The sequence below is a fragment of the Rhipicephalus microplus genome, chromosome 1 (assembly GCF_043290135.1).
Source record: "Rhipicephalus microplus isolate Deutch F79 chromosome 1, USDA_Rmic, whole genome shotgun sequence".
NCBI classification, from domain to species: domain Eukaryota; kingdom Metazoa; phylum Arthropoda; class Arachnida; order Ixodida; family Ixodidae; genus Rhipicephalus; species Rhipicephalus microplus.
Genome location: NC_134700.1, coordinates 65,141,833 through 65,165,272, shown reverse-complemented (window position 1 = coordinate 65,165,272; position 23,440 = coordinate 65,141,833). Strand labels below are relative to the sequence as shown.

At 44.6% G+C, this 23,440-nt stretch overlaps 2 protein-coding genes and 1 pseudogene across 4 annotated transcripts in view; 2 read left to right on the top strand and 1 right to left on the bottom strand.

Moving 5' to 3' along the window:
- faf (ubiquitin carboxyl-terminal hydrolase-like faf) overlaps positions 1-23,440 on the bottom strand; it is a 482,217-nt gene that overhangs the window by 280,009 nt on the left and 178,768 nt on the right. For all 3 annotated transcript variants that reach the window (XM_075874530.1, XM_037429964.2, XM_075874549.1), the window contains 2 exons: positions 7,903-8,014; positions 3,905-4,042 (listed from right to left, as the gene is read on the bottom strand). In XM_075874530.1, coding sequence (XP_075730645.1) covers positions 3,905-4,042; positions 7,903-8,014 — 250 coding nt within the window. The remainder of the gene's footprint in view (positions 1-3,904; positions 4,043-7,902; positions 8,015-23,440) is intronic.
- On the top strand, positions 11,916-13,637 carry LOC142772642 (uncharacterized). The gene has a single exon (XM_075874550.1). It carries the CDS (start codon positions 12,323-12,325, stop codon positions 13,334-13,336), a length of 1,014 nt encoding a protein of 337 aa, XP_075730665.1. The 5' UTR covers positions 11,916-12,322; the 3' UTR covers positions 13,337-13,637.
- Positions 21,064-23,425, top strand: LOC142770785 (uncharacterized; annotated as a pseudogene).

Here is a 23,440-nt window from a genome sequence, read left to right as displayed (position 1 = left end):
AACCCAAAAAACTTATTTAGCGGTTAAAACTGCACTATTATTGCGATTGCAATTGTATGGACACTCTAGATAAATTTTCCACATCGCCGCCATGTTCCGTAACAAGTCCAAATTGATAACATTCCCCTGCGCATCGTAACTTTAACGAACGGGTAAAAGCGCACGAGCGCTGCTGAAGCAGAGATCAAATGAGTGGGCCCATCCGAATCGCCTGGAAAGTAATATAGCATCTTGTTGTGTCACGTGACCCCTGGTATCGCATTAACAGGTAAGAGTGCTTGCTCTCGCCTGATACGCTGTGCGCGCCGCTGCCACTTTATCCGGAGCAGGTCAACCGCAGAAGGTGCATACTCGTACCAAAATGCGAAGCTAAATTCCTAGATTGTCCACAGGAAATTCATTACATCAAGGTTGCCTCCCGCTGTTACTTTGTTACACAGAGGTCACAAATACATGTGCTTCTATGAAGCAAAGATGGGGACTTTTTATAGAAAAACTTCGTTATATTGAAGAATTCGTTATATGGAGGTTCGTTATAAGCAGGTTTAACTGTAATACATCAAAAAGTTGTGAAGATATGTTCATGAAATTTACACAGTAGCATTAACAAAAAAAAACATTTCCAACAAGTGTGCCAATTTTCATCATAATCTACAAAAAAATAAGAAAGTCGGTACAGTCGAATCGCATTGATTCGAAACGCTTAATTCAAACTTACGGTTAATTCGAACTCACGATGAAGTCCCGTCAAAGCTATGTGTATGCCAATGGTGAAAACGCCCGGTAATTCAAACGAACGTGCAAGCACTTGCAACATACCGCGCTCCGAAAATGCTCTCAGCACCCTGCCCAATCCCGCAGCGGCACCTCCGACACCTCAACGCTGCGCGCGAAAGAAAAAGAAGGAAAGAAAAGGGTGCGGTAGAATGTTTGCTCTTTCTCAAATGCCGATCTGCGACGCGCCTGTGCCACGCTTCTCCCTTTTCCGTCCCTGCCACGTAAAGACTCTTTTCCTTTCAATGCCACGCGGGCAGAGAGAGAGAGAGAAAAAAAGAAAGCTGTCTCGGAGTGTTGGCTCTCTCTCACGTGTCGCTGCCATGCTTCCCCCTTTCCGTCCCTGCTACGCAACCCTTTTCCTTTCAACAATGCGCTCAAAGAGAGAGAAAAAAAAAAAAGCTGCCGTAGAGTGTTGGTTTTCTCTCAAATGCCGATCTGCTTCTCTTTGCGTGGAGACGCTCCTCCTTTCGCGTCACGTGCTGGCCACGCTGCGGCTGCGTAGCGGAGAAGCAGTCGTTGTTGTCGCCGTCTTTAGAGAGTGTCGGTGCTGGACATTGCCGCGCGCAACTTCTCTTGCCAGGAGAATGCTGAAGCCGAAGTAGAAATATTTTGCAAGCTGCGTGCGAATGATGATGATTTGTGGGGTTTAACGTCCCAAAAGCTGCGTGCGAAATTGATTGACTCGCTGCAAGGCAAATGTGAGCAGACGCGCATCACCAATTACTTAACGTATGTCTTCTGAATAAATGCAAGTCTTCTAAAACTTCCCCCTCGTGTGTTAGCTCAATGCACATGCGCCACTAGTCCTCCGTTTATTTAGCTTTCATCAATTCGAACTTTTTTTTAATTCAAACAGATTTTCGGGCCCCTTCGAGTTCGATTATCAAAAGGGATAAGACACACAAGGAGCGCTGGGACATGCACGAGTCAGCAAGTTCAATGCATCGTGCCGAACTCCCTAGTCATGGCTTAGCTCTACAATAGGCATATCACAGGATGTTGAGCAGCATGATTAAGAGGCATTTACTTTTATGGCAAAATATCAATCTTTCACACGGCCGAATCTTGATTTACGAAAATGACATTTGCAAAGTGCCGATAGCTGTTGCCACTTGACAGGCGTATCTACATTACGGTAGCCAGAGTGACTTGCGAATGATAAAATCCTTTTTTGACGAGTTCTACCCAGTTCTCATACAAATAAAAGAGGCTGTCAATGGCATGCTAAACTTTCAACAACGGAGGCACACACGGTGGTGCAGAAGCTTTTGTTAGGCTGAATATGATGACAAAAAAAACATTGCTGGATTAAACGAGGGGCCTCGGCAGTGTTACAAAAAAGCTCTAGTAGTGTTTGTTGCGACCACAAATATTTTTGGGCCTGAAATGGTCCCATGCCGTGTAAACAGAAGGACAAGAGAACTTCGGTGCAGTTCGCACAAGCTGTACTTGAATATTCGTAGCAAGGCACAGCGATATGTAGTTGCCGCAAAATGTCGCAATTGGTGCAGTTGAACCACCACTGGAATTGGCAATCTCTGGCTGGGGTGGAAACTGACAACCTTACTTTATTAACAATGGAAATGGTTTGTGCCAGTCAGGTGACAGACCACAAAGAACAAACAGATGTCCCGGACAGGGGCCAATGCCATAGGCCACCATAAGCAAAGGCCAGCATGCTTTCAATTCACCATAATCCAATTTTCTGAAGTGACAGAAGTAGCAGTGCAATTACTGCAGTACATCACTGGGCTCACTGCAAGACCCCAAGTTAACTATCTCACACCAACAATAGGTTGTGGGGCCGAACATAAACAGTTGCAGATAACATCAGTGGGTGTGGCTAGCCGCTTGACACTAGCTGCCCACTACTAGTACCATTTTAGACAGGTCACAATTTCGATGAGCTCTCAAATCTAGCATACCTTTCACTGCCGGTCAGTAGAATGCAGAAAATATAGGCTGCCCTATCTTATTCACAGGTTCAACAAGCTCCAGCCAATAAGTACAAACATTTGGGGGGGGGGGGCTCTTGAATGCTAGATATGCAACGAAAACCAGGGATAGGTAAATCTCCCTTCTAAGAATTTTTTGCAGTTTTGATCAACATGAATTTATCCTTTTTTAGCCGGTGCTTACTCTTGACACTTATAATTCAAAGGAATGTCCCACACAGTGCAGCACTCTTATGCAGACAAAATGCCAACACAATGCCTATGCCCCCAACCCTGAGCAATCACTTGTAGAAGTGCTTGAACAGACTTTGGCGCTGATGTATAATAAGTTCATTTAGTTCAACTCTTCACTGTTTTGAAAAGCTTTGGTTACAGGAGACATGTTTCTCGAGTCCTTTGAAGGTGCCTTGTGATGAGGTTTTACTGCAACTGCCACGACCTGGCAAACTTCATTACAAGATTAAAGTGTATACTGAAGATGGACAGCGCAATAATTTGAAGATAAGAAGAGACACATAAATGATGTAAACTGTCGCTGTTCGAACAGCGCCAGTCTATGTCGTTTATGTGTCTTCTCTCGTCTTCGTTACCTTGCCCTCCACATACTCAATATACATCAAGCCATGCACCAAAAAGCCCCCGAATGAATCCTCCTAGATCGAATCGTATAGCTAATTTTAGCAGCAAGAGATCAATATCAGGCATCTCAGTTATTTAGATGGACATAGTACATGAGAGGCATCTAATGTAATTACAGCAGTTATGACTCAATCTGACGTCGTCTGCAGCGGAGTGCCAGTCACTATACTATACCTTAAATATATATTGTTTGCATAATCATAAAGCTAGCTTTCCTGCTATGAAGTTTGTCCTACTCATGGCAGCTAGCCTCTGACTAAAAGCAATGTATTAGAGCACAGTTTGCTTGCGCTACGACTTAGAAAATGGTGATTCAGCTGTCTCCATAAAGACATGGACACTAGACAAGCCTTAGCACGTGAAACTAGGACCTTGTTTTTACTAGGAGTACCGCAGGTGCTGCCATTGCTCAGGCAAATTTGCATCGCAGAGAAGTGCCTTTTGTGAATTAGGAAAATCTCCTATAGTGAATCCTTAAAGATTTGTGGATTTTAGCCAGCCTACACATAACACAATGTGCAGTAGACACTGACCACCCCAGGTAGGCAGGCCTCGGCATCAGCATGAGGGCCATCGTAATGGTGCTGTGGTGAGCCTGCTGAGCTGTCTGAACTGGATTCTGGTGATGATGGCAACTGTGCACTCAGCTGGCTCAGTTTCGCTGACAGCACCTGCACAACAATGATCACACACTATGCAACATTTAAAAATGGCATTTTCAACTGTCTCAAACAAGTGACTGCGAAGAACCAGGGGTTCACGAATTTTTGAATGTTGAATATTTTTCCAATAGTGTTTGCTATTCGATTTGATTCCCACTGAAAGTTATACTATTTAACCTTACCCAAAGGCAAATGCAGTCAACATCCAATTAAAAGTGACCCCTTCAAATTTTCAGTATGCTGCACCTCATCACATTCCAGTGATGCGATTGACTGAGGACACTTAAGAACAGGTTTTCGGAGCAGTGTAAAGCCCCTTTTGAAGCAGAAAAAAAGGGCTTTTCAAGCTGACAAAAGCATATTTTAGAAAAGAGAAAAAGGTTCTTGGAGTCACCAAAAATGCATGTCGGAGCAGGAAGAAAAAAAGGCTTTACGAGCAAATAAGAGCGTAAATTAAAGCAGGGAATAAGGCTGTTGTAGACTCTACAGGGTCATTGTCGAGTGGAAAAACTGAATTAGTGACAAATAAAACAGCTGAATAAAGCGTAGCTAAGAAGCTTGCCATAACATTCCATGCACGTACAGCTACTCAAAGCGTAACCGTATATAGTGAAGGACTGGCTATAAAGCAGACTTTTCTTACTACCGTTCATAATCCCATAGAAGTTGACACATAAGCATATCAATTATTCCTCAGGCCCAGAGCGACCAGTTGTAATGCGGCTCAAATGAACAAGGCAATGACCGCGCTTTGACATAAAGGTATGCTGGCAGGGGAGAGACAGCAACAAATGCGCTAAGAAGAAGGAGCGGACACAGAACAAACAGGATCAGAGTGTGGGAAAAAAAAGAGAGTAGAAATTAAACGAAACAAGGTTGGTAATGTAAAGCTTAAGTAACAGCGATGCTGGTTGACCTTAGGTGCTTAACGTGGACTCTTGGCTGATGCCACATGTTCTCTTGGCGTAGACTGAGTCGAACCACAGCTTGCCACAGATCATGCTACAATGACCAAACATCAGTGCCGGAACTTGAGTGCACGCGGGCCTATTGTAGCTGGTACGCTCGCGTCACGGCAGGAAACTTCAGCACAGTGATTGCACGGACTGTCTTGGTGGGCATAAATTGGCAGTGACAGCGGCTGCACCTCGGCACATACGCGGCTGGCAGAGGGTGAACTTTGGCGGTGAGCAGCCAACTATCTTCCATAGCAGTGAGAAACATCGGCACGAAATTCCAACGTTTTTCCGAGTGTCGCTTTTAAAAAGAATGCGTCAGGGGTGCGTGGCGTGAGGACGGGTTGTCTAGCTGTCGGAAATGCCTTAGCTCCACCGCTTGCCAAAGCAAAGTGCAGGTTCAGTGTGCGCGCTCCACGCCGAACGGCCGCTTGCGTCCGTGTCAGAAAATAATTGCGCCGCGCTGTTCAGCAAATGAAAAGCTTCGCAATATGGGCTCTTGCCTTTCCCACTAGCAGGCGGACTTGGCAGGCTTTGATTGTCACAGCTGTTCTCCCGACCCGGTAGCTAAACTTGGTTCCACGCGTGCTGCCCTTGGTTGAGCTCGTGAGTGTGATGTTGTTTGTGCCCGATCTCATGTCTTCTACAACAAACTTTCCGGGACGGCGTGCCAATAAATATTTTTCAAGATATCCCACAACGCGCCTCGGGCACGCGGTGCACTATGGGAAAAGCTGGTACGCCGAGAGAACTGGCTGTTCTTCCGCCCACTGCTCGTTGGCACCGCGTGAGCGCCAAACGAAAAGAACATGCCACCGCTTGTTGAATAGGGTCCAAATGCACCTACATGTATATCTACACATAAAATGTAAAGTGAATAATGCAGTCAGTGTAGGCATCACTGGACGGCTGTACATCAAAACGTAAAAAATGAGCGGCATCCGAGTAGCTGCGTACTGATACATGTGGTCAAAACATGCTGTCGGGAGGAATTTGAGCTGGAACACTAAATTTATAGTTATTGAACAATGAACTGCTCATGAAGTGCTATGCCTTTTATTACCATCACGGTTTGTTTGGGCCGTTAACTCAAGACTTCGAAAAAATGTTACCGCTATAGAATTTTTTAATGTTTATGTACAAGTCACGCGCTGAAAACAGGACAAGTAAGCACATCCTAAATGTGTTTAGAGACGAAGGAATGGAACTAGAACTCACGTGAGAGATACTTTGCTCTAGTAGTTTACAGCTTCTTATAAGATGCTTAAGTGTCTCTGCGGAGCATGTTTGCTGGCAGTATATTTCGCATTGAGTGAGACCACTAGTGAAATTCGCGTTAGCGAATTCAAATATTGATCAATGAGGAATAATGATGTCGTACATGCCTGGCCATAAAAAAAAAAGAACAAGAAAACTTGGGTACATTACATGAGCAATAGTTTCCAGCACAAAGAAAGCGTGGTGCCCTGCCTATATCAAATTGCATCGATTTGTGAGAAGCTCATTCGCACTGCAAAGATTAATTCAAACGACGTGCAGCTGCAAAGAAACTAGGAATATTGCAGTTATTCCAAGAATGCGTTTTGGACAGTCTGAAAGGAAGTTGGGAAGCGATACGAGGTGAGGGTTGTGTTGTCTGCACCATAAGCTTAGTAACATTTTTTTTTCCGTAAATCCCAAAAGGTCGCAGGGGCCAGCAGTGGGCAGAGAAAAGTACTATGAGAGGCATGCGAATTGTTCTTTCAGTTGTTGTGCAAGAGTTGCTTACTGAATTCCTCTTGTGTTCACATATATAGACCGGTCAGACTGGTTGATGTATCGACACGTGCCTCAGAGAGCATTAAAATTTATTGAATGAAGCCATCTGATCACACCTCGCATTTTCAGTCATGCGATTTCATCTTTGAAGGCCTGGCAATCTTGCACAGTCACCCTAAACTGACCACACGAGAAATCTCAGAGATATATTATAAAGAACACCGCACCTTGTTTAGGTCAATTAACCTTCGCTGTTGTTACAAAACAAGAAACCTGACTTCATTAATCAACTGTAAACATGCACCTCTGTTTGTTAGTCTTTTTGTACCTTTTTGTGACATCTGCGATGCCGCGCAGTTTTCTTATATATGTTTGTTAACATGTGCGATAACCTTTCAGTCGTGAGTGAGCATTTCCAGTGTGCATACTTCTTTCCTGGTCCTACCTCTTTCTTTTTGGCCTATAAGCTTTATTCCAACCTGCAGTTACAATGCCAAGGGAAGTTGGTAGATGCATAGGCTGCGAGTGGCGTGCAGTGGTCTAGTCGATGTATTTTATTTTATGAAATTGCGCTTCTTTCTAAAGCACTCCTTGAATATACCAGAATAGTACAATTCAAATTCACTAAGCACACAAAATTTTGCTACTCACACAGCTCTACTAAATACGTGAAGTACCAGGAAGTTAACATTTTTGCTTGTCACACTCGCATACAAAGCCCAATAGAAAGGAAAAATGGAGAAATTACTTTTTGTATTTCTATCATGTATTGAAGTGTGTAACCATAATAGGAAAATGAAAGTGCCACTTGAGCAATGTTAGAACTGAAGTGTCGTTAAGGATCCATTAAGAAGGCATTAGAGAAAGCAACTACGAATAATTAAAACTGACTATTTTCTCTCGGAGACACTTAAGATGGGGAACAGCATGCACGTACCAATGCCCAGGAGCTGGGCTTCGTATTGGCCCGCAGTTTTTTATTGCTGTTTGCAACAGCAGGCAGGTAGTCTTACCTCATAGTGCTGTACATTCAAAGAAACGAGCAGCAACAAGCAAAAGTTGTGGTGCGCCATTCGCTAGCTCTTTTTTTTTTGTCACTCACTGCCTGCTGCATTGTTACGCACTGCACGAACCCCCAGAGCATGGGACACTGACCGCTTTGTCCTTGATGGGTAGTTGGCCAATGAGCTTCTTGTCATCGGCTGGGTCAAGCAACTCAGTGCCAAGGAAGAGGTCCAGCTTTGTGCTTGCATTGTTCACTTTCACCCTGCAAGGAGGTAACACATACAAGACAACTACTTTGCTTATTTGCCTAAATGAAAAACAGCCCATTCTTGTAAATAGGTTTTTTCATATAGCCACAGTACTGCCTAATTGAGCTACATGGTCAGGAAATTCCACCAGGAAAAGAAAATGATCTGGAAACTGCAAAACTGACCTTTGATTGTACACTTATGGAAACCCACTTTTGCCCTAGGAGAGTGCGATTTCACTCGTTTTCGTTGTATAATGTGGACCTTGTTGGCATTCACAGCTTTTACTTTTCTCGATATATTACATATCTCACTCACCCTTTCGAGCTATCTTTAAGCACAGGTGAAGCTTGCCCACACTTTGAATTGGCACCGGTAATGTGAGCATCTGCAGCCTCGAGTGGCCACTGCTACGAGACATCTACTCAAGTTTGCCGAGCCACTGATTACAAGTGTTGTTAAAGGACAACTGCTCCATTAATATGTCACGCGTGTTTACTTTGTATCTAATGAAATGGCTCGAGTGCCAAAGCTCACTTTCGAATCGTAGATAATGAAACCTTGGTTGGAGCCTCTAGTGGGTGCCAGCACCAGAAGCGCATACAACACTATGAGGACAACTGAATGCGAGGATTGGAGGGAATGCCGCGGACACATTTTATTAAATCCCACCCACTTACCAAACAATATGGCCATAAAAAAGTGATACAATTTAATAAATAAGCAAGCCAGAAAGCCAAAAGTAGAAACTCTTCTATCTACCTACCACTGGTACACCACAAATAAATCACTCCTGAGTACACCACCAGAAGTGTCACTGTTGATTCAATGAATGGCTCTTGCATCAATGATTAACAACATCTCAAATGTGCACAACTGTTCTGAGAATCAAAACTGAGGTTACTAATCTGTTTCATTTTTCTTCTCTGTGCTTTTGAACCATGAAAAGACGGGGCCACTATAAGAAAAATCACTGCGACTACAAAGCATGACAGAGATGCTGGCTGCCATTACGTCATTGGATTTTTGGCTTGCACAGGTCAGATGTCCATATGAAAGACCACTCTCACTTTCTTCCCTCTTCTTGCGAACTGTGTGCTGTTGAAGGGGTGCAGGGCACCATTGTTGTTCGTAAGGTGGCTCATCGAACAACATGCGAAGGGTAAACAGTACTTAACTGTCCCGGTTGTTCAACAAGATCCTTAGGGAGTGACTCGGAATGTTGTAAAAAAGAGAAGAAAATGCCTCGCTTCGACACAGTAGCTCCCGCTCAGGTTCTGACAAGCGAGGCATCAGGCACCACGTTTGTTACTGCGGCAACAAGGTAAACATTACTTAGAAAAAAAGCAAGGTGCGAACTTCCTCTATGCAGGCACTTCTGGCTTACTTCATTGGGGCAGCCCTCCGACGTGACGGGCGAGTGAAATGTGGTCAAGTTACCCCACAAAAATTGAGTTGAGGGCCGGCAATTTTTTTTCAAATCCAAGTCCAATTTTCCAAGTCGAATAACTTCAGACTGCACGTTGTTATCACTGCAGTTTTTGCTGCATTAGTCGGTCTGTACTTCCGTCTACACAACCCACGAATAAAACATGGGCGGTTGAATAGTGTTAGAGGACCCCTTTAAACAACACCAAAAGGAGATCTTGTTCACATAAGCTTACTGGTTACTATCTTCACAGAGCTTTTTTGTTAAAGGGGCCTTGCAGCACTTCTTGAGCATGGTCAGAAAACGCCACCGATCGGTAGTAGAGGCTCCCGACAACATGCGAGCCAAATATTATAGCGCAGCACGCGGCCTGGAATTCACAATAAAGTATCAAAGTCAGCTAAAAATAGCTTTCTCTTCTCTCGACAAATCACAAAATATGCCCGAAAATTACACAAAGCAAGCCCGTCTATCAGCCATTGACTGATTTGAACATGGCATGCTTGCTCGTTTCAGAGATCGCTGTGGGAAGCCACTACTTGTCCATGTGCGCGCGGGTGATCACACTGACAGAGTTGCACATTTGAAGAAAAAAAAAGAAAGAGTGCTCAAGGTCACAAAGCGCGCGTGACGTTTTTCTGTAGCCCTCCCATCCCTCCCTGCTTAGCTTCCAGCGCTTTCGTCGGGACGAGAGAAGAGAGAATTTAATTGCAGCACACGACAAACCTTTGTAACTGGACTCGCGCAGGACGGATTCTTAAAATTTTGCGGCGTTGAATTCGTGAGGCAATAAGCTCTTCCAATGAATTCATTCCATGGTTACTTGAAAAAGTGTTTCAAGGCCCCTTTAAAGGTGCCCTACAACACTTTCTAAGCATGTTCAGAAAACGCTGTGGATCGGTAGTCAAAGCTCCTAAGAATACACACACACAAAACATTATAGCACCGGCCTAAAATATGGAGTAAATTTTCAAAGTGGGCTAAAAACCACTCCCTCTTCTCATTAAAAATACTTATGCTATACACTCCAACTCAATATAGCAAGCCAGGATATGTTGGAATATCTGTTATAGCAAAGGTAATTTTTTGATATATGGCGTTTAACGTCCCAAAACCAATATAAGAATATGAGAGACGTCGTAGTAGAGGGCTCTGGAGATTTTGTCCACCTGGGGTTTAACGTGCACTTAAATCTGAGCACATGGGCTTACAACATTTTCCTCTCCATGAAAAAGTTATAGCAAAGTAAATTAAGAATACTCTTGCAATTAATACAGTGCTAGAAATATACCTATATGAAAAATGTTTGGGTATATTGAACCTATTTTCATGTAACATGCAACTTTGTAACAATGAAGCTTGAGTGTATAACTGAATTTCTTAGTTATATGTATACCCACACCCATGGCGAGTAGCTGATCTGCTGCATAGTTATTAAGGCTGAAAATAAGCCACACATTCAAAGAAAAACAAGAAAAGAAATTACGCAAGCTGATGACAAGCCCTGACAAAGGGACACATGTTCACTCCTCGGGATCCCCCTGAGCTCTCAGTGTGCTTGCTGGTGTGATAAGAAAGCGCGCGAAACGTGAGACAAATACCTGTAACTCAGCATGCACTTGATGGATTCCAAACATTTTTTAAGCACATGATTCATGAAGCAACATGCGCTAATCAACGTGTGAGTGAGACTATTCTATTCAAACCCAGAAAAGTGCTGCAAGGCCAACTGTACGCTACAAGTTGAGCCAGAAAGCAAACATATTGTTGCAACCCTGCCAAAGTGTCCGCGATTTCTATTTTTTCCTGTGATCACTGACATTACTCGTTCAGTTTCAATTGGCTCCCCAACTTTGGATTCTAAATGTAGATGAAATGGCTTGATCTACAGTCACGTAATCACAGTAATTTGATCATCAGAATCACTAAGGCTCATGAAGAAAATAAACACCATCAAAATTTGCATACATCCGTAATTTAGTAAAGCTCTGGCCTAAAGAGAAGGATACTTTGCTCTTTGAAAGGAAAGCCTAAATATAGTCGAAACAACAAACCTTGAAGAAACGAAATTTACTCCACCACGAAATATTTTCGGAGCACTGGCAAACGCCCATAGATGTCAATGCATTTCGTAACTCGCGACTATTAAACATGTTTTTACCTCAGTCACTTACTACAGAAATTTTTCAAATGAGAGGGCGCAAATATTCTGCTCTCGTAACATTACCTGCCTTCAAAAACTGCTCAAACATTCGTAGTACACTAAAATTGTGCGAACACAACGCACTGGAGCAGCCGCCACAGCATCATTGTTTACAAAAAAAAATGAAGTGGCGACAATGATGATGATAGTGGTTTGCCCATTGACACAGGTGACTGCACAGTGTCCCTACCAAAAATGCAATTAATTAGCATTACCAACTACTTACTACAATTAATTAGCAGTTACAACTACATTTTTAAAAACAAACCACAAGAATATGCAGAGACCTTGTAGTGGGAATTTTAATGGGCTGACGCAGAAACTGTAGCTTTGTTTATCGTATTGTTTTAGTGTAGCTTTGTTTATCATATTTGTTGTGTAATACTACCCAAGATAGAGCGCGTGTCGTATATAAGATAAGATGCACATGGAAGTGTCTGGCTCTCTGACGTCACTGTTAAGTTCTTGGTTAGATATAAGACCGCCGCGGGGGTGCGGTGCATTCATTCCGTTGTATTGCTCGTTGAAATAAACATGTGTGTGTTGGCTAGTCGGCTCCCAAGTTGTGAAGACATAACAGTGGCGACGAGGATGGGATGATACTCGGCACGTTAGCCGGGCCTCGGCTGTAGCTCACGTCACGGCACCAGTATTCTAGGAGCGGAAAGCGTCCTGGTGGATTACCACGACATGGCTTCCTTTGGCCGGTTTGAGCCGTTCACGGAAGAGGGAGACGAAGACTTCGACTCATATGCGGAACGCTTTGAACATTACGTCCGGGCGACCCAGGTCAGTGAAGACTTGAAGGTGTCAGTCTTTGTCACCGCCATTGGAAAACAGGCCTACCGCACGTTGAAGAATTTATTGGCCCCGACCAAGCCGGAAGAGAAAACGTACGACGAACTGCTCCAAATACTGAAAGGGCACTATTCCCCGAAGCCTTTGGTGATAGCGGAAAGATTCCGGTTCAACCGTCGGTCGCAGCGGGAAAATGAGTCAGTTGCCGCATTTGCGTTAGAATTAAAAAGGCTGGCTGGATCGTGCGAGTTCGGCCAATTCTTGGATGACGCCCTGCGGGATCGGTTCGTGGCCGGACTGAGAGATGAAACGGCACAAGCAGAGCTGCTTAAGAAGAGTACCCTGACGTTTCAAGCTGCCTATGACCTGGCGAAAAGTGGGGAACTCGCTCGCACAGAAACCAGAAAAATTCACCCCAAAGAACTCGGTGACGTGAACTTGGTGCGGCCACACCACCCCCAACGGTCCACAGGTACGAAAAGGGGCGTGAGCGGTAACGCGGAGCGGCATGCCGAGGCGACGGACTGTTCGCGGTGCGGAGCAGCGCATGACGCCACCACCTGCCCTTTTCGCAAATATCGATGTCGTGCCTGCAAAAAGGTGGGACACCTGGCAAGGGTCTGCAGAACAACGCCACGTTCGGTGCATTCTCTCATCGATGGTACTGGCTTAGAAGACTCTGGTGACTGGGACGATAAAAGTGGTGAGAACGAGGTCTTGCTTAGTCATATTTTTTCATGTCGGAGTAGTCACGGTGGCTACGCGGTGAAAGTTAAGATCGCAGGCAGGAATGTCACGATGCAGGTTGATACCGGAGCCTCTGTGTCTATTGTACCAGAAAAAATGTACAGACAGTATTGGCCGAAGGTACCCCTAGAAAGATGTAGTTTACGGTTAAAAACGTAGGGCGGTTCCACACTAGCAGTTGCCGGAAAGTTGACGGTGCATGTAGAGCACGACGGGCAAACCGAGACCTTGCCGTTGATTGTAGTCCGGACGGAAAAAAATTGTGACACTTTGTTGTTGGGCCGCAACTGGCTAGAGGCTTTGAAGCTGAATTGGGCAAGCGTGTGTAATATCAACTTTGATAAAGCAAACACACATGATAGATCAGCCGCACTCATCGAAAAATTTTCGGAAGTGTTTAATCAATCACTAGGACTGATAGCTGACACGTCGGTCAAACTGGTGCTAAAAGACAGCTGTACGCCTGTTTTCTGCAAACATCGGCCTGTGCCATTCGCACTCCGGAACGCGGTAGCGTCGGAGTTGCAGTCGCTAGTGGAATCTGGAGTACTGGTTCCAGTAAAACACAGTGAATGGGCAACGCCTCTAGTAGTTGTCCCCAAGGCAAACAACAAAGTGCGAATATGCGGAGACTACAAAGTGACCCTAAACCGTTGTCTGAGAACTGATTATTACCCTCTGCCAACAATGGAAGATACGTTTGTAGCGCTGCATGGATGCAAGTGGTTTACTGTCCTTGACCTGTCGACAGCGTACCAACAGTTGCAGCTGCACCCCGAGTCGCAACCCTTGGTCACTGTCAACACCCACCTAGGCCTTTTTCAATATACACGTATGCCGTACGGTATAACAAGTGCTCCATCCATTTTCCAAGCGGTAATGGATGATATGCTGAAGGGGTTGGACAGAGTGTCATGTTATCTTGATGATGTGTTAATAGCGGGGGAAACGATGGAAGAGTGTTATGATAGGGTGGAAGCTGTGCTGACAAGGTTCCAGGAACGAGGGGTGAAATTGCGGAAAGAAAAATGCAAGTTTTTTGAGAAGTCTGTGACTTATTTGGGGCACGTGATTGGGGAAAGCGGAATCCGCCCTTCAGAGGACAAGGTGCGTGCTATAAAAGAAGCACCGACTCCAAAGAACAAGAATGAGTTGAGGGCTTACCTAGGCTTGATAAATTTCTATGGGAAGTTCGTACCGAACATGTCAGCACGACTTAAGCCATTACATGACTTGCTAGCTGTGAATGCCAAGTGGGAATGGACGGAGGTCGCCGAAAAAGCCTTCAAAGCATCCAAGAGCTGGTTGCTGAGCACGTCCGTACTCACCTACTATAACCCTTCAAGGGAGCTAGGGCTCGTTTGTGACGCATCTGCGTATGGTTTAGGCGCAGTCCTTTTTCACAAGGTAGGATCAGAAGAAAGGCCAATCGCTTTTGCCTCTAGAACGCTCACTAAAACAGAGCAGGCGTACGCCCATATCGAAAAAGAAGCACTGGCTGTCGTGTACGGGTTAAAGAAGTTTCACAAGTACCTTTTTGGGCGAAAATTTGTAATATACTCAGACCATCAGCCCTTGGCGGGATTATTGGGAGAGGATAGGCCGATTCCTGCGATGTCAGCGGCACGCGTGCAGCGATGGGCTCTGCAGATTGCTGCGTATGAGTACAAATGGGTTTATCGCAAATCACGCGATATAGGCAATGCAGACGCACTATCGCGCCTGCCGCTTCGGAACTCTGATGACGTGTCGGAGTACATCGGCTTTTCGATGCTAGACGAGCTCCCACTCTCCGCAGAACACATCAGAAGGGAAACGAGAACAGACAGCCTGTTGTCAAAAGTGTTGTTTTACACGCAGAGCGGTTGGCCTTCAAAAGTGTCTGACGATGCACTGGCGCCCTATTTTGTGCGACGCCACGAGCTTTCTGTTGACAGAGAATGTGTGACGTGGGGAAACCGGGTGATAGTACCATTGTCTCTCCGCGACAAAGTGCTATCACTGTTGCACGAGGGCCATCCTGGAATGGCACGTATGAAAATGCTGTCTAGAAGCCACGTATGGTGGCCTCGCCTTACGCCGGATGTTGAGCAAAAAGTTAAAGAATGTGTAACATGCCAGTTGACGCAAAATGCGGCGCCCAAGGTTCCGGTGATGTCATGGGGAGTGGCGGGGCGCCGGTGGGAGCGTGTGCACTTAGATTTTGCGCATCGAGACCAGCATTGGTTCCTAGTACTTATTGATTCGTACTCCAAGTGGGTTGAAGTGTTTCTGATGAGGTCAACTAATAGCGAAAAGACAATAGAGAAATTGCGCACCGTATTTGCCGCGTACGGATTACCGGAAGAAGTGGTAACAGACAATGGGCCCCAATTTACTTCGGAACTTTTCGAGACGTTCATGAGTCGTAATGGCATCCGGCACACTAAATCGCCGCCTTATCACCCGGCATCGAATGGCAGCGCAGAGCGTTGTGTACAGACGTTAAAGAAAAATCTTCTTAAGCAGGTCATGGACGAGCAGAAGAATGGGCGGATGAAGTCTCTCCAGCAGCGGATCGACCAATTCCTATTCAATTATAGGAACACGCCAACAGGTGTTACTGAAGAGACGCCGGCCCAGCTGTTCTTATCGTGGAAACCTAGAACCAGGTTGAGCTTTCTCCATCCAGATATCGAGCAAAGGATGAAAGAAAAGCTAGAGCGAACAAGGCAGGCAGCCAATCGGCGACGTGGAGCTTGGAGAGACTTCGAGGAAGGGGAAGACGTCCTCGTACAAGGACTGCGCCCCGGGGAAGGAGAGTGGTTGAGCGGTAAGGTAAAAAAACGCGAGAGTTTAAGCACTTATGTGATAGGGATAGGGAACGAGGAGAGGTACGTGCATGTTGATCATATGAGACCACGAACATTCCAGGAGTGTTTCCCGCCTTCGGTTCAGGTGCCGTCTGCAAACTACGAACTTCCCGCATGCACCCAAGACGTTGTGCCTCGCAGGTCTTTAGGTGCCCCTGTACCCAGCGAGGGCGCACGAGAGACGGCCGACCCCGATCAAGTCGAGGAGCAGGCAGAAGATACAAACAAAGAACCGGTCAACCTACCGGGCCCTTCATCTGCTGGTGGGGACTGCGGCGGGGGCGAGACTCAATCTTCCCCACCGGAACTTCCGGAACTTCGACGCAGCACCCGGCAAAGACGACCGCCGGATCGGTACTAAAAAAACACTTGGGGGGGGGGAAGGAGTGTTGTGTAATACTACCCAAGATAGAGCGCGTGTCGTATATAAGATAAGATGCACATGGAAGTGTCTGGCTCTCTGACGTCACTGTTAAGTTCTTGGTTAGATATAAGACCGCCGCGGGGGTGCGGTGCATTCATTCCGTTGTATTGCTCGTTGAAATAAACATGTGTGTGTTGGCTAGTCGGCTCCCAAGTTGTGAAGACATAACAATATTGTTTTAGTTTTGTTTGACATAAAAGAACAAACCATTTTGAACTTTCTGATCCTACTTGAATTGGTGAGCCTAAAAGAAGTGAAGTGCAACTGCTGATTGTTGTCTCGTAACAAAGCAGCTCCAAGCAATGCGAAGCCAAACAGAGCAAAACTACGAAGATTAGACAAATCCATGTACTATTCATTGTTTCCATGCTCGCTGAATTGCAATATGTTGCAGCTCCCATGGACACTAGCGCCAGAGTTCCCTTTAGCGTATTTATAGGAAACTTTGATTCATTGGCTTCGTAAGCTTGGCGTACCCCTTGCTGTCGCACACGGTCGCGTGTGTGGAGCGGAACGTCCATTCACACCGTGCCTCAAAAGGAGTGAACATGGCAAAACTCACGGGAATTTCCCTTGCTTCACTGACTAAACGGCCGGAAAACCACGGCACAATGCTGACGCGAAAAAATTGGCCAGAGACGAATTTTTCAACCACGCGATAGCAGATCGCCTACTTTCTACACGGTTTGGGCTACACTGGCTGCACTAGCTCGCAAACCACATGATGTAAACAACGAGCCACAAATTCAACATGGCGGCAAAGGTGCCGGCGGCGGCTCACATCGGCGCAATCGCGAACTACCCGCGCAGCATGACAAAGTTCACGTCATTGAGAGCCTGGTTTGGACTACGATCTTTGTGAACATTGGAAGCAGAAACAAGTGCAACAGCAGCGAGTCGGCATGCCCTAACGTGCCTCAGATTTGTACTGCCATCTGAATTCGTCGCCGGTACGTCTGCTTGTGAGGATATTACTGGCATATCTCCTAAAACAACATTTGTGCAGGTGTAAACCATTTCTTTTCTGTGCTTTGCATTCATAACTAAATATGTTTATAATTTTTAATGCTCAAGAAACGAGCAAAATGGCTTAAATCTCAAGCGGCATAGGCGGTAGGCAGAACGAATGTCAACGGTTTTCAGTGGGTGCAGATGTGGTTTCCCTTGAATTTTTTGTGCGACTGGTTTGTTTGCGTTGCCTTCAAGGCGCGTTTTTCCGGCTGCTGAAGCGGCGAAGTTTTGCCGCTTTTCGTCCCTTTGATGCCAAGTGTGAAAGCGCTTTAAGCACCACAAGCATGAGTGAGGAAACCGCAGCCTTTTAGTGAGAAGCGGTGAAAGCAGGAAAGTTCAAAATTCATCATGGACTTTTTTTCAGTAAGTAGTAGTTCACCCCAATAAAGTTCTTGTTCATCTTCATTACATGGCTTTTGGTTCATACGAATTCAGGGTATGAATATTTTGTGTGCTCCCTTCAAATTCGTATCCTCGAGATTCTACCAGTGATGGAAGTGACTCTTTACTTTTGGAGCATACATTAGAGCAGAAAAAATACTGTTTAGGAGCAGCCATAAGTGTTTTCAAAGCGGAAAAAAATGTTAGCTTGGAGCAGATATTGGTGTTTTAGGAGCAGATACAAAGTTTTCCATACACCAATTGGAGTTCAAAGCATCGTCGGAGCATATCATAAATATTATTATTAATTATGAGATATATATCACAGACAGGAATGAATGTAAATTTTGAGAAGAAAACAAAAAGATTGTCAAAAAGGTTGTCGAAAATGGGCTGGGAAATGAGCTATATATTTAAAATGCCAGTATTTATTGCAGAAATCAAATCAAGTGGTATAGCTGAGCACCACTTTTTTTGGAGTAACTACAGCACAAATAAGTGTTGCCAAACAAACAGTTTACATAATCGATATGAAATAAAAGTTATTGTGGTCAATGTCACACTTCACCACAACACCTGCATGTCTAGCTGAAAAAAAAAAAAAAACTGCCAAATGAGCTATAAGATTAATACGCCCGTCCTACTCGCATAAATGAGATCAGGGCCAATAATGCTGTACACTAGTAACATACTGGGATGCTGGTACACAAATTTTTTTCAGTTGCTTTAAGACTTATAAGCTGGTCAAACAGTAAAAGTCCGTCATTCTCATATTGTCACAGTCATTTCGGAGCAGTTTAGAGCAGTTACTAACAAGTATTGCATTTTGGAGCAGTATTTCTTTTTCGGAGCACTTTGTAGCAATTGGAGCAACACGTCCATCACTGTTCTTCTGTACATGCTTGCTATGCCGGTTCTTATTGCATAAATGCGATGAGAGCCGATAATGTTAGATACCAGTAGCACACTGGGACGATAGTATACAGATTTTTTTCAGTTTCTTCAGTACTTATGAGTCGGTCAAAAAGTTTGACATTCTCATTCTCTCAAAGCCATTTCCGAGCAGGTTTGAAGCAACTACTAACAAAAATTACTGTTCGGAGCAGCATGGAGCAGCATTCCTCTTTTGGAGCTGTTTGGAGCAATCGGAGCAGTACTTCCATCACCGCTTTTGGCAATAAAATGTGTTTTTAGTCAATTTCCTGTCTTCTCTGCTGCATTCTCGAGCCAGCGAAATTCTCACAAGAGCAAAATTTTATGCTCTCCCCACTAATTCCGTTATTGCATGTTTCAACTGTATTACAAGTTACATACATACATACACAGAAACTAATAGTTCACTCACCGGGAAAAAAGAAGTCGCGAGTTATGTGTATGGACAAATCACAATTGTGCCCATCAATTCTTTCCCAATGCGCAAGTTTCTCGTCCAAGTTTCTCTCTATCCCTCATTCTTTTGGAAAATGATGCATTGCTCTTTTCATCGCAACAACCCACATTTCAGTGCACAATGAACATGTTTCAAGATCACTTTTTATCTATCTCTTTCTAGCTAGTATGCAGCCACACAAAAATGCTTTGACACCTATATGCAATGTTGAAGCACATGCCATAACATGAAGTGTAGTTCTGTTTTAAGGCTGAATCTATAAAGGTTACTTTAAGGTGCAAATGGAGCAGTAGTTGCACATCATCATGAGGGTTTGGATGTGGGTTTGCTGGGACATCATTGAGTAATGAGAAAATGCACTTGTATCTGTGTTTCTAATTTTTCTGGTGTTCCCATTCGTGCGCACTCCACTTCATTCTTATACCCTTTTTTGTGCATTGTTTATTAACACGCAAGTTTTTGTGGCAAACAAGTTTGCAGATGCCCTGTTCCAACCCAGACAACACAAAAAGTCCTAAGGATGCCCCAATGAAGTACCTAAGTCCCACATCCATTAAAGGAAGTCGTACGGATGTCCCATAGACTTCAGCAAACAGATCTCCATTAAATATCCCAGAACAGGACGTGAATGAATGGATGCATGCGTGAGATCTGCATGCATCCACTCATTCATGTCCCCTTATGGGATGTATAATGGACATGGTATATATTATCCCACGCGGTTTCAATTAATCTACTTACTGATATTCTCACATATATATGCACGTTGCTTCATGGATTAGTGTATATTTTCAGCGATCATTTTTTTTAACGCACCTGTACATATATATAGAACTTGTGCAACTCTTTCATTTCATAAATATATACATATTAAACAACCAGGTGAGAACACATAACGACTCTCCAATTGTTTGCTGAGATTTGGATGCTAGTATATATTGTGTCATGCAGGCTTACTTAAAGCATGCATTTGCCTTAATTTAATTGGCAACGACGAGTGATGTTGCGCATTGCTATTTGGAACCACGCGTACATTTTAAAAATGCTTGTGATGAACCTTGCTCGCTAAACTGTTCCAATGTACTTAGCTCCGATAGCACTCGAAAAAGTCCCATATACATTAATGAGGATTAATTGAAACCGTTCCATGTAAAACTAACCTTGCCGACTATGTTCTACAGCCGAGGGCGAATGGTTTGGATTTCAGTTTTTCTTTTTTTTTTTTATTTAATGTACCGTTTTGCTGCTCTCAAGTGGGCACGCGAAAATGATTAAAACAAAAACTTTGTAATTATATTCTGGAAATGCATTGTAATTTTTAACTTTTTATTTTATTTTATGCTTCTTATGTGTATACTAAATAAATACGACAACGCGGCTGTGCTGTATTTAAAGTGCGTCTTCGAGCATTTTTCTCTAGGACGTGTGGCAATTGCGGCACGCTTGGTTACAAATTTGTGCGCAACGCACTGTGAAATTTGGTTGCAGAGCTGGTACCAATCGAGGGTAAGTGTTGTTTTCCAACTGTTTCTTTTTTATCTGTTCTAGCTTGAGGATATACGTGTGTAATGTATTGACCATGTTTTTTTACAGAGTTTGCGTATACGCTTGGCGGGAAGCGTGCGCCATGGAAAGCGAATGCGAGAGTAAGTTATCGCTGCAATTTCCTCGTTTATTATATTAATCTGCTTTTTCTAATGTGCTGTGTGATGCTATACTTTAGGCGTCACCCACTTAAACAGCACGACACAAATGAATTGACCGGTTAGTGAATCCTAAAGGCAAAGAATCCTTGCAAGTGAGGAACCACGCTTTTAGTCACCTTAACATGGCGTCCATGTCAAGGGCGACTGTTTACCGTCGCATCAGCCACGCCGTGCAGGCCCACGTGCGTGCTATATTGGCAGCTGCTGGCGAAGGTATTAACGCGGAGGAAAATCTTTAACCAATCGCTTTTACCCCTAATCAGCCAGAAGTTCCAAAACCACCTCTGAACTGTTCGCTCGGCCAAGTTGCGAGTGCTGGCATTTATGGCGGCGCGCAGCCAGAAGTTCCCAAACCACCTCTGAACTGTTCGCTTGGCCAAGTTGCGAGTCCTGGCATTTATGGCGGCGCGCAGCCAGAAGTCCCCGAACCGCCTCCGTACCGTTCCCTCAGCCCAGTTGCGAGTGCCGGTGTTTATGGCGGCTTGCAGGAATCCGTGGAGTACCAATCTGGTGACAGCATGCGCAATGTTTCTATGGAACCAGTTTAAGTACCTGACGCGTGCCACAGATGCCCTACACAGCAGGACACTGCCACGGATTCTAGCTCACGTATTTCGAGAAAACTGGATATCGCATCGTTAAGAGAAGACCTGCGACAATGGAGCTTAGAATCAAGTGTGCCTCAAGATGCTGTCACAAATCTGTTAAAGATTCTTCGCTCCTATTCTTGTATGTGTGAGCTACCAAATAGCGCCAGCGCACTTTTGTCCACACCAAGAATGACAAAGGTCACACCACTGGATTCTGGACAGTAGTGTCATTTGGGGTTGCGCGAAGGGCTTCAGTCTGCTCTTAGACATGTTGACCATGTGCCCAATCTTATTGTTATCCACGTAAATGTAGATGGACTGCCATTGACAAAAAGCACACGTGGTCAGTTCCGGCCCATTCTTTGTTGCATTTCAAACTGCAAAGTAAGTGAACCATTTCCTGTAGGCGTCTTCCTTGGGAAGTGCAAACCATCCCAAGCCATGTGTACTTGCGACCATTTGTGGATGACCTGAAAAACTTTCTCCAAGAAGGCTTGGTGCTAGAAAGCAAGAAATTCGCCGTGTTGGTTAGTGCGATAATCTGTGATTCGCCAGCTAAGTCGCATGTTCTTGGCATCAAGGGGCATAATGAATACTTTAGCTGCTCAAAATGTATGACTGAGAGAGATTTCGAGCTGGGACGAATGTGATTTCTAGAATTGGACGCGCCATTAAGGACAAATAACAGTTTCCGCACTGCAGAGCAAGAAGAGCTTCACATTACAAAGACCATTTCGTTAGAATTGCCGATTGACATAGTTCAGCAGGTTCCACTAGATTACATGCACCTGATCTGCCTTGGCGTGGTACGAAAGCTGTTGTTACTTTGGGTCAAAGGTGAAAAAAAATACCGTCTTGAAAAAGTTCAAGAGAGACTGTGTCAGAAGCAAATTCAGAAATGAAGAGATTTGTACCAGCTGAATTGTCAAGGAAGCCTAGAAACTTGTCAGAGCTTGATAAGTGGAAGGCTACAGAATTTCGTACGTTTCTATTGTACACAGGGCCTGTTGTTTAAAGTCGCACATCGCACAGTATTTAATGGACAACTTTACAACATTGCATTGCGCTGTCAGCCTGCTTAGTAGTCCACAGCATTACAGCCAGCACTTGGACTATGCCAGAAGGCTTTTGAGGCGTTTTGTGGAGATGTACATCACACTGTATGGTAAGCACGCAGTGCCGCATAACATTCATGGGCTTATTCATGTAGCAGATTATGTTCAAGTTTATGAACCACTGGACAACTAGAGTGCATTTTCGTTCGAAAACTACATGTCTAAATTGAAAAAGTATGTGCGAAAGCCTGAAAAGCCACTGGAGCAGCTGATTGATTGATTGATTTGTGGGGTTTAACGTCCCAAAACCACTATTTGATTAAGAGAGATGCCGTAGTGGAGGGCTCCGGAAATTTTGACCACCTGATGTTCTTTAACGTGCACCCAAATCTGAGTACACGGGCCTACAACACTTCCGCCTTCATCGGAAATGCAGCCGCCACAGCCGGGATTTGATCCCGCGACCTGCGGGTCAGCAGCCGAGTACCTTAGCCACTAGACCACCGTGGCGGGGCAGCCACTGGAGCAGCTACAAAACCACATTCTTGAAGAACGCTCTTTCAGCAAGCCTTCACCTATTAACTCAGTCCCGCCTTTGTCACACGTTTTGCACGTTTTGTCACAGGGACAAAACGTGCAAAGCTCAAAGGAAGACATGAAGATGGACCCTTGCCACCTGGATGTGTTCAGCTGCAGTACAAAATCCTTGAATATGACTCTGTTACCTTCAAACCAGGCAAAAGGGACTCCACAAGCATGCTTGAAGATGGAACAATCGTAAAAATTGAGAATTTTACACTGTCTGATAATTTTCAGCCTGTAATAATTGGAAGAATATATGAAAAGTTGGAAGA